Source organism: Centrocercus urophasianus, unplaced genomic scaffold, assembly GCF_019232065.1.
Source record: "Centrocercus urophasianus isolate 14NV4802_14NV808 unplaced genomic scaffold, USGS_Curo_1.0 seq_41, whole genome shotgun sequence".
Classification (NCBI taxonomy): Eukaryota; Metazoa; Chordata; class Aves; order Galliformes; family Phasianidae; genus Centrocercus; species Centrocercus urophasianus.
The window spans coordinates 4,194,589-4,208,483 of NW_024884989.1; the positions used below are offsets into that span (position 1 = coordinate 4,194,589).

A 13,895-nucleotide genomic window follows, 5' to 3' on the forward strand; every position below is an offset into this window, starting at 1 on the left:
TCGGTGCTTGCAGGCTGAATTTTTCCCCAGCGCTGGGAGAGTGAGGCACAGGGCTGAGCTGGGGCCATGCTCATCCCTTGGCCAAAAGGCAGATGTGTGGGCAGGGAGCTGTGGCTGGGGCCAGCAGGGAAAGATGTGCAGCCGAGGTGGGGGTGGAGAGGGCTCACAGTATTCGCTCCCTGCCTTCTTCCTCCCCCCGGCTGGTGCGTAACTGGGCTGCAGGGCTCAGCAGCCGCTGTTCCTGCGCATGAAGGCATGGCCCCGCACCTCGTGCTGCATCTCAGTGAAGGCCAACGTGCCCACCGTCACCTGGCAGGGACCCAGAGCTTTGAAACCGCACTTCTCATAGAAGGGCACGAGGAAATGTTCGCACATGAGCACTGCGCGCCGGGCGCAGGGCAGGCAGCGCAGGTACTGCAGGTATCGCCACATCAGGATGGAACCCTTGCCCTGCTGGCGGAAGGTTCGGTGCACGGCCAGCACGTGGATGTGCACCGCCGTGCCCCGCGGCTCGTGCAGGGTCAGCGCCGCCTGCAGGGAGAGAACGGGGCCGTTAGCGGGGCCGTGCAGGGCAACCCGAGTCTGTGCTCCGCGTACCCTGGGCCCGGCTCCTACCTGGCTGAGCCGGTCCTGGTCCCACAGGGAGCCGATGATGAAGGCCACCAGGCGCCCTTCCTCGAACCAGCCGAGGGAAAGCTCCGGGCACAGCGTCAGGAAATGGCGGATCTCATCCAGGTGCAGCGGGCAGTCACCGGAGACGGAGATGAAGGCTGGAAGGGGACGGCGCTGAGCTCCCAGCTCCGGCTCCGGGGTGAAGCGGGATGGGGGGGGTGGGCAGCTCCTTACCTTCCCTCTCGATCTCAAACACGCTGACGGCGTCCTCGGGGCTGAGGCAGCGGAACTCGCTGGCAGGCAGCGTGTGCCGGCGCTGGCGGCCGGGAGAACGGCGTGGGCCCTGAGGGTGGGTGGGCTTCAGGAACGGCACCGCGCTGAGCACCGGCATCCCGCTCTGCTCCCAGCCGCCTTTATCCGGGGCAGCTCTGTCAGCTCCGGGCCCCAGCGGTGTCACGGCACCTTTAATTTCAGCCAATCTCTTCCTGAGCTCTTAGCTGTCGAAAATACCTGTTGATCATGTATGGGATTAGGCTGCCTGCCATCCTTTAGCTATATATACATGTGTGGGTATAGATACAGCAAATACCCACCCACAGCAACCCTGCTGTCACCGCTGGGAGTTGGCATGAGTAGCCAACCTCCAGCCCCAGGGGTCTGGACAGTGGGATGGAGCTGGGGCTGGGCGTCTTGTCCCTGTCCAGGGCACAGAGGTGACATCGGTGCTGTGTGTGCACCGGAGATGACCAGCCTGGAGCTGCGTCAGGGGATCAGGTTGGGGATTAGGGAAAGGATCTGCATCAGCGGGTGCTGGGCATGGAGCAGATCCCTGGGGCAGCAAGCATGGCACTGAGCTGCCAGAGCTCAGGGAGTGTTGGGATACTGCTCTCACAGAATCACAGAATCACAGAATCACCCGGGTTGGAAGGGACCTCAAGGATCATGTAGTTCCAACCCCCCTGCCTAGCAGGGCCACCAAACACACACATTCACATCAGGTTGCCCAGGACCCCGTCCAACCTGGCCTTGAACACATCCAAGGACGGGGCATCCACAACCTCCCTGGGCAGCCCGTTCCAGGGCCTAACCACTCTCCTTGTAAAGAAAACCACTCTCCTTGTAAAGAAACATGTAGGGTTTGAGTGGTGCTGTGTGGGGCCAGGGCTTCCACTTGATAGTCCTTGTGTGTCCCTTCTACCTCTGGCTGTTCTGTGATTCTGTGTCATGCTTGTGCTGCTGGGGGGTTTGTTCACTTTTCCAGCTTGCTCAGGGGGTAAATCCTATGGCTAAATCATGGCCGTGCTGAGATAGGCCAGCAGGCAGGATGAGCCCATCTGCAGCTGCTCCAGTGCCTGTGGTCACAACCACCCCAAAGGCTGGGAGGTCTGGGGGTGTGCTGTCAGGGTGTCCTTGCTGAACAGATGTGGGATCGGACTCTGCAAATGCTTGTGTAGAAGTTTGCTCAGGAGAGCAGTCCTCTAGTGTTCCCTTGCAAAGAAAAGCAGAGCCCCAGCCTTGCCCAAAAAGCCCTTATGGGTCCCATGGCCCATGGAACTGTCTCTGCTGCTCTGTCCCATCCATCACCACCTACCCTACACATCTCTGCCAGATCCCTCTGCTTGGGTCAGATTCTGTGTCATAAATCCGCCTCATGTTTCATGCCTAATCAAACCAAGTTAATAAACCCAGAGAGAAGTGCAACCCGAGCAGTCCTGGCCTGCGGGCAGGAATAGTGGCAGCAGCTCCCAGCCAAGCGGGAGCCACCAGTCAGCCAATATTCAAAGCAATTCACAGCAAAGCCAGCATGGAGCCAGGTCAGTTCTGATTATTGTTTGAGAGGTGCCGGCTTTCCCTGCTAATTATAGGCTTGCCTCCAGCTAATAGGATTTATAGAAACAAAAGCATTACCAGCACAAGCGTTGCACAGGGCAGAGCCAAAGCGAGCTGGGAATTTTCCATCTGGAAAGGCTGAGGGCTGGGTGCTGGAAGTGGTGAGATGGGGTGCTGCTGTGATTCCCTTTCAATGGATTGCTGGGCTAGCAGTGGATGTGCTCTTTGGGCACAAGGGGTGTCAGGGGCAGGGGAAATATTTAGCATCCCTTGTGCCAGTTCTCATTGCCAAGGGGCAAGCGCAAGACAAACCAACACGTGCTAGGAATGAGTGCTTCGTGCTCCCATGGATGGGAAGGGAGCAAAATGAGACAGTACTGCAGGAATGCTGTGATGTTTGTAGAATTCACAGCTTGCTTTCAGATCTGCTCACCCCCTGATTGCATCAGGGCTCTGCAGCAGGCTTTGGTGGCTCAGACGCCCCCTGTGCTTATAGAAACTTCTCAGCACCCCAACACACCAGCGTGAGCAGAAGTGCTGTGGGGTGCAGCCTGCTCTCAGCTCCTTCCCATTGAATCTTTTCCCCTCCGGCACTTCTGGCAGCCCAGGTCACACAGCCAGCGGGCTGGTGGAGTTGTGTTTCTTTTCTGGAAATGAGCTTTTGCTTTTTGCTCAGCTCCTCAGCTCCCTGCACATGCAAAGGTCTTTGGCATGCAGGGAATGTGCACACTGAGATGGCTGCTGGGCGCACAGTGAGGGATAGCTAGAGTTGGGAGGAAACCCCTCTCCTCCCAGCTCCATCAAACTGTCTCTCCCACTCTAACACAGCCTCCTGCATGTTTCTATAGCTGTTTATGACCCAGGCTATATTAAGGTTCGGGGCACCTTGTGGCTCCTTTCCACATCCCCGTATGTCAGATGTACTATTAGCACCCAAAGTACACACTGTAAAATTGTCCCCTCCTTTTGTGTTTGTGCACTACAGAGCCCAAAGCATCTGCATGGCCCGCAGAGATGCTCTCACCTCCAAAATCCAAGGCAAGTCAAGCTCAGTGTCCCAGCTCCCTCCCTTCTGAGGCAACTCCCCATAGCCCAGGACAACACAGCAACCCAAAGGCCACCAGATATCCCCAAGGCCATGAGGACCACCAGGTCCCAGAAACGCTGGGCTTACCGGCTGTGGGATGGGGATGGGGACCTGGTGCTGCTCCTCTCCAGCCTGATCCTGCGGCTCCTCACAGCCGTGGGACAGCAGGGATGGGGCTGCAGCCACACGCAGAGCCTCGCTTATATATTTGTTATTTATGGAGCACGTGATGAAGTTCTAAGGGGTTTATAACCATGATGAAAGACGAGGTGAGAGGCTTTAAGATGACGAGCAGGCAAAGGATCCCATCAGGCAGCTGAGGCTGATTTCTTTACCCTGGTGTGACTGCCTGCGGGGGGATAAAGCTGATTTAGCTGATTGCTGCGTACTTGGGGTGAGCTGGCAGGGAGAGCAGGGCTTGGACAGGGAAAGACGTAATGCATCCTTCTGTGTGCACCCCCAGCTGCTCCTGGGGTTGTTACACGAGGAGCAGGATAAGAGAAGCCAGCTGTATTTGTCCCTGTTAGTGTAACCAAATGGGGATTATCCCAAGCGTGAGCTCCTGGAAAGGGAACAACTGGGCTCCATCAGAAGAGGGGTGGCCAGCAGGAACAGAGAGGTGATTGTCCCTCTCTACTCTGCTCTTGTGAGGCCCATCTGTAGTGCTGTGTCCAGGTCTGGAGCCCCCAGTACAAGAAAGACAGAGAGCTGTTGGAGAGGGTCCAGAGGAGAGCCATGAAGATGATCAGGGTGCTGGAGCACCTCCCTCAAAGACAGGCTGTGGGGTGACCTCATTGCAGCCTTTCAGTACCTAAAGGGAGCCTATAAACAGGAGGGGAATCAACTCTTTGAAAGGGTAGATAACAGCAGGACAAGGGGAAATGGTTTGAAGTTGAGGGAGGGAAGATTTGGGGAGAAGTTCATTACAGAGAGAGTGGTGAGGTGCTGGAACAGGCTGCCAAGGGAGATTGTGGATGCCCTGTCCATTGCTGAGTTTTTGAGGCCAGGTTGGATGGGGCCCTGGGCAGCCTGGTCTGGTATTAGATGGGGAGGTTGGTGGCCCTGCATGTGGCAGGGAGTTGGAGATTCATGATCCTTGAGGTCCCTTCCAGCCTGGGCCATTCTGTGATTCTGTATCAGCAAAAGTAATCATTAAAAAAAACTTTCTGCTGTTCAGAAATGGCATTTCAGAGCAACTGAAGGCAGCACCATGGCAAGAGAGAGCAGCCTGCTCAGTCTCTGTCTGCTCCTCCAGCTGCGAAGGGCCAACACCAGAGGCTCGCCGTGCAGCAGCACTCAGCATCTTCAGAGCAGCGCTGTGGGGATGGGCTTCTCCCCCCAGAGAGGATGTGAGCGCAGCCCGGCGGCTCCTCGCTCCCTCTGTTTGCTCCCGGCTGTCCCGGTGCTCCGCGGTCACGCTGCTTGGGGTAGCTGCAGCGTTGTCTTTTGAAGGCACTGCTGCCAGTCCCGTTTTACACCTTCCTCTGGCTTCGCCGCAAAGATCCGTGCACCCGAGCAGGGCACCCATCCATCCGTCCCTCCCTGCCGGCCCGCACACACCCTGCGGCACCGAGCAGCGGCCGCGCGGTGGCAGCAGCGCCCCACGCACCGGAACCGGGCCCAAAAGAAACGGGGTCTGAGGGGTTTGGTGGGTCCGGAGCAGAGCTTGTAATGGCTCTGAAGAGGGGCAGTTCCATCTGCGCACCGGTTCGTGCCTATTGCCCGTATCTGTATTTCATTAGCAGTGTTGCAACGTGCATCGGAGGGATGATGAGAAGCATCGCTACCGTAGCCGTGCTTGGAAACATGTCTGTGGAGCTGTGAGAAGGACGCAGCGCTGTGCTGTGCACAACATCCAAGCGCTGCTCCTCCAGTCTCCTCCAGGAGCTCTGGACTGAGAAGCTGCAGCCCATTGGTTGAGCTGGAGCTCGAGCTCCTCGCTGGGAAGGATGAAAAGAGGGAAAACGCTGCTCCTGGGTTTTTATTATTTTTTTCTGCCTCATAACCGATCTGCCTGAGGATTCCATACGTTTTCCGAATGTCCCGCACAGGAGCGGGGAGGTCACAATAGGAACCGACGCGATGTATGGGAGCGAAGAGAGCACGTCACTCCTCAATGCCCCCCTCCCTCCGCTCTGCCCCTCCCACCTGATGGGCGTGGCATTTTCGCGGGCGTGTTCAATCAGCGGCCACGCCCGCCTCGACAGCGTCGCTACGCACAGGGCGTGGCCCCGCAAGCCCCGCCCCCTGACGTCTCACGCGCGCCGCCCGCCCCGCCCCTCCCCCAGCCCGTGCCGGCGGCCGCGCGCTCTCCCGCTCAGCCCGGCGCCATGGCGGAGCTCCCCGCCGCCCCGACCCCGGCCCCCGCTCTGCCTTTACCCCCTTCGGCTCCTCCGGGCGGTTCGCAGCGTCTCCTCTTCTCCCACGATCTGGTATCCGGCCGTTACCGCGGTTCGGTGCGTTTCGGCCTGGTTCGCCTCATCCACGGCGAAGACTCCGATTCGGAAGAAGAGGAAACGACGACGGCGGCACCGGGGGGCGGCGGCCGGGGAGCGGGGGGAGCAGCCAGCTCGGGGGGCTCGGAATCGGGCGGCCCAGGGGCGGGCGGCACGGAGGAGGGCCGCGCCAGTCCGCTGCGGCGGGGCTACGTGAGGGTGCAGTGGTACCCGGAGGGCATCAAGCAGCACGTCAAGGAGACCAAGGTGAGGTGGGGGGGTGCCGGAGGGTCGGGATCTGAACGTGGAGCTGCGCCGGGCCTCGGCTCTGTGCGAAGGCTGGGGAAGGGGGACGTGCGAGAGGCCCGCAGGGCGGGGTGCAGCGTTCGGCCCGCTGGGATGCGGAGCGGTGCCTCCCGTGTGCGCGGAGCGGCGTCTGTCCGTCACCGCGCGGCAGCTCTGTGTCTTGCTCGCGGCCGTGTGGCTCTGCTCTTGTTTGTGCCGCCGTCGGGTTGAGCTGCACCTCGATCTCTGTCCTCCGGCTGTGTGGATGCGCCCCTCCGGCTGCGTTCTGCGGGGCTGGGTTTGCAGGTTGGGCGGTAGGATTTGCACTCGGAAGGAGCGGTGAGGCAACGGAATGGGCTGTGCGAGGAGGTGGGGGAGTCGCCGTCCCTGGAGGCGCTTAAGAGTAGATGTCATGTTTAGGGACGTAACGTGCGATGCTGGACCAGGTGATCTTAGAGCTCTTTCCCACACCTTACTGATTCTATTCTATGTTTCTGGGGCATCCCTGCTGCACGCAGCCCGACAGCACGGAGACAAAAGAGAGAGGGGCACTGAGATGGAGCACAAAGGGGCTGCCAGCCGCGGGTGTTGTGCTGAGCGAGGCAGGAGGCACACACAGGGGCTGCCGGGCCCTCTGCTTTGCCTCCTTCCAGCAGCTCAGCACGGCAAGCAGGAGCCGTGCGGTGGTCCTGCAGGGATGGGTAGGATGGTGAGCGGTAGCAGGATGAGCTATATTTAGGTGATAGTGTCATTAAACACGTGACCAGCTGGAGATAAGCAAAATGAAAACGGGCATCAAGGGAAGATATTGCTGTGTTGTGTGTTTCTATCTAAAAAAAAAAAAAAAAAAAGCCTTTTCTTTCCCACAGTTCGATCACTACGGCTTTCAAATACAAATTCTGTGTGCTGTAGCAGCACAGGTTGGCCCAAAGTGGAGTGTGTTTGCTAGCATCCAAGGCCACCCCAGTTTGGGGGAGCAAACATGGATTTAGGTGTTGGATTCCTTAACTCCAAAGTGCTCATTCTGACTTTGGTCGCTGGATAGCTGTGCCCTTGTGCAGCATTAGGGAAAGCTGGGCTGGGGGGGATGAGAAGGCAGTTACATAAATAAATGCTCTTCCTTTTTCTTTCTTTTTTGTGGTCGTGCTGCTCTTGTGTAGGCATCTCTGCACTCAGGTAATAGACCCTGGGGAGAAGTTTCCTGAGTGCTTGAAGAATTCAGGTGTACTTACCGTATTGATTTTTCCATTTGAAAAGCTGCCCAACAACCAAATTGCCAGGCATTGTGTACAAGCTGCTCTGCAGTGTGGGATTACTAAAAACAAACCTGACGCTGCTGGAAACACATGGGGTTTGCCATTTCGTGGTGGTAAGTGAGGTCTTTTGGCTGTCTGCTGCCCGGCCCCTTTGCGTTATGGCACCAGGTAAGCCTGACGTCCCTGTGTGGGCTGTGGGGAGCAAACCATGGGCACCACGTGGATGTCCTGGGCCTGAGGTCTGTTGGCTTGTGGCCGCTGTTCTCAGCTGTGTCTGCAGGTACATCTCCTGGCTGCAGCTCTGACTCTCGAGCAGCTTTGGCTGTGTGTTTGTTTGATGTCTTCAGGAATGTTAACCTGTCCTGGTGCAGCCAGACCATGGATGGCAGAGGGCACTTGTTGCCATCCAAAAAGCTGCTCTGTGTACCCAAACTGGGTGATGATCTGAGAGCTTTCCTGTGTTTTCTTTCAGCTGCTGGGGCAGGAATTATTTTTTTCAGCTAAGGAGTATGTAAGCTAATCGTGGTTACTGTTGCCTTTAGAAGCTGAATGCTTTTCTTCTCTCCTGTTGGATGTGGAAGACAGGCTGCTGCTGCTTAAACCACAGCTCACGATTCGTGATGTTAATAAGTAATAGAAGCTTTCTCTTGAATTTGAGCTGGTGTTTGGTACAAAGGCCCACTGGCTCTTCTGCCTGAATGAGGGGTTTTTCTGAGCCTTTGGTTCTGATAGGCATTAGCAGCATCGTGACATTCACGTGAGTAAAAAGGAGCCAGGATTTCTTCTCTCTCTTCTCCTTTCCTGCCTTCCTCGGCTGCTTTCCCAATTCAGAGCATAGGGAAATAATTGTTGCCAAGTAATGTAAAACCCAGACAGTCCTGGAAGGAAACATTTCCCTTTCCAGAGAGGTGTGCCAGCCATGTCCTGTCTGACCCCAATCCTGTCACACAGCGAACCTGCAGAGCAGTTCTGGCTTCCAGAGCCACCCTGCTTATCTTCATGGTGCTGCCGCAGTGCTGGATGTGTGTGTTGTTCAGGAGTTGCATTGCTGACTGCTGGGAGCACCTGATGACTTCTATAATAAATGAGCAGAGGTTCAGACCCAGCTGGATTTTAATTTCAGAGTTCCTCAGGTGCAGGTTATATTCCTTCTGCACGCCTGAGCTGCCTTTGGGTTCTTTGCAGAAGTGCTTGGCCAGGTTGGGTAGCAGTGAGGCTCATAGGGTGCTTTAAAACGCTGCTGTCTTCCTCCCTCTGCCCCTCACCTGGAAGCCTCACTGCTCTCCTCTGCCTTTCATTTTCCCAAAGCCTGTGCAAGGCAGCTACGCCTCTACTGCAGATGGGAGAAGCAGAAAGTGCAGGTGTTGTGTTTCAGCACCTTATCAAAAGGCCTTCGGCAGGGCAGGCTGCTGAATTCCTGCCTTGTGCTCGGCTCTCTGCCTCGGGGAAGAACTGCTTGTGGCAGCACCCAGGTGTGATGCTGCGTCTCAGCAGCGCTTTCTGGTTTACGTGGCAGCCTGTAGGGACCCCATGGGGTCTTTGGGAATATTTAACTTCCAAAGCTCTTGGTATGGATGGCTCTCAGTCTGTTCAGCTTCACTTTGCAGCCCTGTTCCAACTGTCTGAGGCTCCCCAGGCACAAATCCCATGGCTGATCAGCTCGCTAGCTGGAATTGTTCTGTTGCTATCACCTCGAGTCTGAATTCAACTCTGCTTCATCCCACACAGCCCTTCTGTTCCTTCTCACCCTCCACTGCTGCGATTTCTTGACCTCAAACATTGAGATATGAATATCAGGTTGCAGGAGAACTTTCTGAAGGTGTTATTCCCACACAATTTCAATATTTGCGTGAGTACTTCTTGTCTGAATCCTGTCATGCAGTCACTTCTTTGGCCTAAAGTTAGGAGTTGTGATTTTTGTATTTATCCCACGGGAGAAGGGGATGCTCCCATTCACTGAAGGGCTGTGCTTTCACCTCTCTGTCCCTTTGCAGCCACCACCAGCCTGGCGTGAGCACCAGACACCAGTCCTCACTGTTGACCACCTTGCAACTGCGGGATGAGAGCACGGGGAGCCTTAAAAACCTTCTGTCTCTAAACATGATCGAGGTGTCCACTATCTAAAGCACGGTGATGCAGAACGCTTAGGGTCCAGCAGGTGACAAGAGTCAGTTCTGCTGTGTGTGGGTGCAGCTCCTTCTCCAGAGTCAGCAGCAAATGCTGCTCAGTGCAGCACTCAGATTGAGTGCCCACAAGCTGATAGCACTGGTTTGTATCGCTTGCAAAGCTGTATCCAACCCTCTTCTTGCATCTGATGTTTCAGTCAGTCTCCCGGGGGTGCTCTGAAACCACCTGACATCCGTAGCCATTAGAGATGGGAGGGAAGAAAGGGCTTACTGGAATTGGTGTAGTTCTGCATCAAACAGGAGCCACGTCAGATGGTTCTGCCTGCAAGTGCTCATCACAAGGTCATGTACTCTCGAGTTGAATTTTTGCTTTCTTTGATGCTTGCCAGATCAGCTTGGGGATCATCATTAATATTTTACTGCAAAATGGACTGCTGCACAACAAAAGTATGTGCTGTTACTGTGTGGAGCTATTCTGTGTGTGTGGTGAGCGATAATTTGGGCTCAGCAATTAATTAGTGCTCTTCCAGCCCCAATCAGGAGTGTTATTTTTAAAATGGACAAAGCCTCTCCCATGAGCAGACCGTGCTGTGGCTCACAGCGCTCGCTCCCAATGTGCTGGGTTAGCTACAAGGGAAGGGAAAGAGGCAGCTCAGTTGGTAATGCTCTTAGGACTGGCACACAACGTGAGGTGCACTAAAAGCTTCAGGAGGATCCAGTTGGATCCCGTGCCAGGCTTTGAGATACCTGCATGAGAACGAGAGAGGCGTTTTGCTGTGACTTTCTCCTGAAGTTTCTCCTTCACATAAGCTGTGCAGCTCCAGCAGAGGCTTCTGCAGGGACCTGGCTGTAAGCAACTCTGTGAAGTTCCTTTTTTTTGGCTAAAATCTGTGTTGAAGTTAAGTGGTGTAAGCTTGTCGGATGTTTTTTTGGGACAAGGTCTTGCTTATGCCAGCTGTCCTCAGCTCTCTCCTCAGAGCAAAGACACTATTTTTAATGCTCAGCATCAGTGTTGGTGCTGGGAGATAACTGGCATCTGTGAAGCTCAGAACCTCTTCTCCTGTGACTGTTTAATTGCTTGTGGGATTTCAGGGGCTCTGAAGGCAGTGACACCTTTCTAAACGCTCCCTGGGAGGAACCTGCGTCGTTGTTTGCACACTCCTTACCTCCCACCATCAGCATCAAACTGCTGCTTTGGGCTGAAGCTTCTACACTTGCTTTTGGTGTTGCCAGCAAGGCCTGGAGCTGAGATGTGAGATGACAACGTGGGTTTTTCTTTTTATGTGGTGGTGCTTGGAGTGCATAATGCGTAGCTCAGGTTCGGCCTTGTGCAGGCTGTGCGTGCCACTCCAGAGGTCTTCAGGGCTGTGGTGAGGTAGGAGGATGCTAACTGTGTCTGGGAACAAAAAAACCTGCAGAGAGGCTCCATGGTGGTGGCACTGGGGCTTTTTTCCACGCACTTTCCATTTTCTCTTAACTTTGAGGTCATTGGGCTGACTGGGTGAAGGCAGTTCTTGTCTCAGTGCATCTCAGGTGGTTCTTACTTACCTCCTGCATGGGAAGGCTGAAAGGAGCATAGCTGAGAGCAGGCAGAGCAGGGCTCAAATGGAAACTGGAAACCAGGCAGGAATCTTCTACATGTGCTGGTGTAGCAAGGATATGTGCTCCTTGATGCTGGACTCTGATATCAAACTGCGTTGGATAGATGTTTGTGCTGGGAAAAGATAGGTGGTGCTGTGTTGGTTTTCTGCCCTTTGTGGTGCAGGCTTTAACTCCACTTTATGGAGAGGAAAGCAATTAGCAGTTGCAGCTGCAGCCCTGCTCCCTGACTGCATGGTGTGTCTGCTGAGACCAGAACCAGTGGGTAAGTGGCCTGATCCTAAAGCTAAGAAATCTGCATCTTTGTACACTGATTTCTTTCTTTTTTTTTTTTTTTTTTTTTTTTTTTTTTGAGAAATGTCCTTACCTGCATGAGTTGTTCATCCTTCTGTGTTGTTGAGGTTTGTGCTGTACCAAAGAAGCTCTGTGATCATGGTTCAGCTTATTGGGGAGCTCTGTAAGCTGGATGGCATCGATGTCCTTATGCTGTGTGTTGGAGCATGGCTCACCTAGAAATCTGCATCTCAGCAAGGGGGTGGTGGACAGCTGGGGGGTGTAGGTGTGCCTGCAGCGTTGTCCTGGTGGGATGCAATAGAGCTTTGGGGGCATTTTGGGAATGCCAAAGCTCTGCTCCTGTTCCTCAGCAGCTGGTGCTGAAGCTCTTGGTGAGTGGATGGGCAGCACTATTGCTGCTGTGGGAGGTGAGGGCAGAGATGTGCAGGAGAGCAGATCAGGAAGCTTCCAGGCAGGGAGAGATTGAACTCACAGCAATTAAACAAGCAGAGCCTGCTCAGTTTGCATTACAGCAGTATCCTTTCAGAGCCTCTTGCTGAGCTGAGGAGGAGCTGGGCGGCTCTGCCCTCGCTCCGTTAGGCAGCCTTCATTTTGTAGCACAAAATTGCAGCGGTGTGCCATGTGGTGCTGCACTCAGCACAGCTCCAGCACAGCAATTTGCTCTGCTGCTGGAGGGAGAGTGCTGCTGAAGCTGAGGGATGGGAGCTGAAGGTTTCTAACAGCGGTTTGGAGCCCCGAGCTGGGACTTGCATGCACATCACTGCTGCAGCGACCAGCAGTGCGGTCTCCTGTCTATGGCTGAGCCTTCTGCTTCATGTGAAATACGCTGATTCGGGGAGAGCTGGAATTGGTTCCATCTCAGCCGATTCAGGGTTCTTTACCTACTCTTGAAAGGATACAACTGCGGGAATAAAAGAATTTTGCATACGAATCGTTTTTGTTTCAAGAACCAGCCCTGCTCCTCTGCTGATAAGGATACTTAGTGAGTAAGTAGCGTTTTTAATCCTCAAAGCGTTTCCTGGCGTTGATGTGGCAGTGCCCCTGGAGGTGTGCCTTGGCAAGGTGACAAACTTTCTCTGTCAGTGCCTCCAGGTGACACCTGCATCAGCGCTGCTGGGCCCTGACCTTGCTTTGCTGATGCTATGGTCGTGCCTTCTCCGTTTGACTCCTTCTGAGCAGGGCTGGAGAGCATGAGCTGTATGGGTGGTGGGAAGACCTCTGATGTTCCTCAGTGTAATTATAGACTGAGGTGTCTATTTAGACAAACTATTCTCACCGCAAACTATAATGCATGGCTTATTCTGAATGTGTGAAATGGAACGCTTGGAAACGGGCTGGCATTTTATGTATTTTTCTGTTGAGGGACTCAGGCTTGATTTGTTTCCTCAGGTGTGTGAAGTGATGGGTAACCCAGCAGCTTTGGAGTTAATTTGGGTATAAATGCTGTAAACTGTGAGGATTTTGCAGGAAAGCAATACAGCCAGAAAGTGCTAGATCCACACTGAAATTGTTGACAGCAGCTGTGCTGTGACAGGCACAGAACCTGAGCAGCACAGATAGAGGCACCTTTGTGTTTTCCTTACCCAGCTTCACTCCTCAGCTGCCCTGACCCAGCAGCTGCCTTCCTTGCTGCTCGCAGGGGAGTTCTGCTCACTGCTGCACTGCCTGTGCTGCCCTTCTGGCTGCTCCCCTAAAATCTGGCTTTTCAGAATGGGAGGTGAGCGTGCAGGAAGCACTGCCCAAGAGTTTTCAGGGTTGATCAGATTTCCAGCAGGGCCCTACATGCAGTCATCTTTTGGCTTTGCTCTTCGGACTGCTGTTGAAGATGGAAGTTGTTTTTCCCTGGAAGGTAGCATGCACATCCCATCCAAGTGAAGAGTTCTCATGGCTATTGCAGGAAATATTCATGCTTCTGTTCAGCGTTCGAGTCCAAGTTCCTTGAAACACTGTTAGAATTGAGACAAAATAGCCACATTTTCTAAATTTAGAGTTACTATGTGGTTGTGTAACGGGCTTTAAATGAAGCAGCTCTTCAGATTGTTCTGTCCTGAAGTCAAGCAGCTTCTGTCAGAAGCCTTTCTGTCCTCGTGCCCCAGGAAGCCTGTAGGGCCTGGCTGTGTAAATTCCCATGCAGAAGCAATGTCTCCTCGTAGTGAATGATCCACAGAGTTCACGTGAAAGCAGAAAAGCAGGGCTGAAGGGAGGGGAGGAATCCGTCCTTCTTGGAAAACTTCTGGGTTTGTTGTTTTTGAAGCCTGCAGATGTGGATGATTCATTGGCTTCCTGTCAGAGCAGGCCGGGCTGCATTCTGGTTTTCCAGAGCTTGGGAAGCTCTTCCTAACGAGGTGTGGTGCCATTGAATGCTTCCTCC

General features: G+C 54.4%; 2 protein-coding genes across 2 annotated transcripts in view; one reads left to right on the forward strand and one right to left on the reverse strand.

The window, feature by feature from the left end:
- Positions 1–225: 225 nt before the first annotated feature.
- On the reverse strand, positions 226–1,003 carry AANAT (aralkylamine N-acetyltransferase). The gene is made up of 3 exons (XM_042833425.1): positions 847–1,003; positions 616–770; positions 226–531 (listed from the first exon to the last, which is right to left on the reverse strand). Exons 1-3 carry the CDS (start codon positions 1,001–1,003, stop codon positions 226–228), a joined length of 618 nt encoding a protein of 205 aa, XP_042689359.1.
- Positions 1,004–5,859: 4,856 nt separating this feature from the next.
- UBE2O (ubiquitin conjugating enzyme E2 O) overlaps positions 5,860–13,895 on the forward strand; it is a 49,747-nt gene continuing 41,711 nt past the window's right edge. The window contains exon 1 of the mRNA XM_042833210.1: positions 5,860–6,231. Coding sequence (XP_042689144.1) covers positions 5,860–6,231 — 372 coding nt within the window. The remainder of the gene's footprint in view (positions 6,232–13,895) is intronic.

Coding starts and splice junctions, on each gene's coding strand:
- AANAT (XM_042833425.1), bottom strand. CDS start 1,003: ATGCCGGTGCTCAGCGCGGTGCCGTTCCTGAAGCCCACCCACCCTCAG. Junction 771..846: donor GTTTGAGATCGAGAGGGAAG/GTAAGGAGCTGC, acceptor GTCCCCTTCCAG/CCTTCATCTCCGTCTCCGGT. Junction 532..615: donor ACCAGGACCGGCTCAGCCAG/GTAGGAGCCGGG, acceptor CTCTCCCTGCAG/GCGGCGCTGACCCTGCACGA.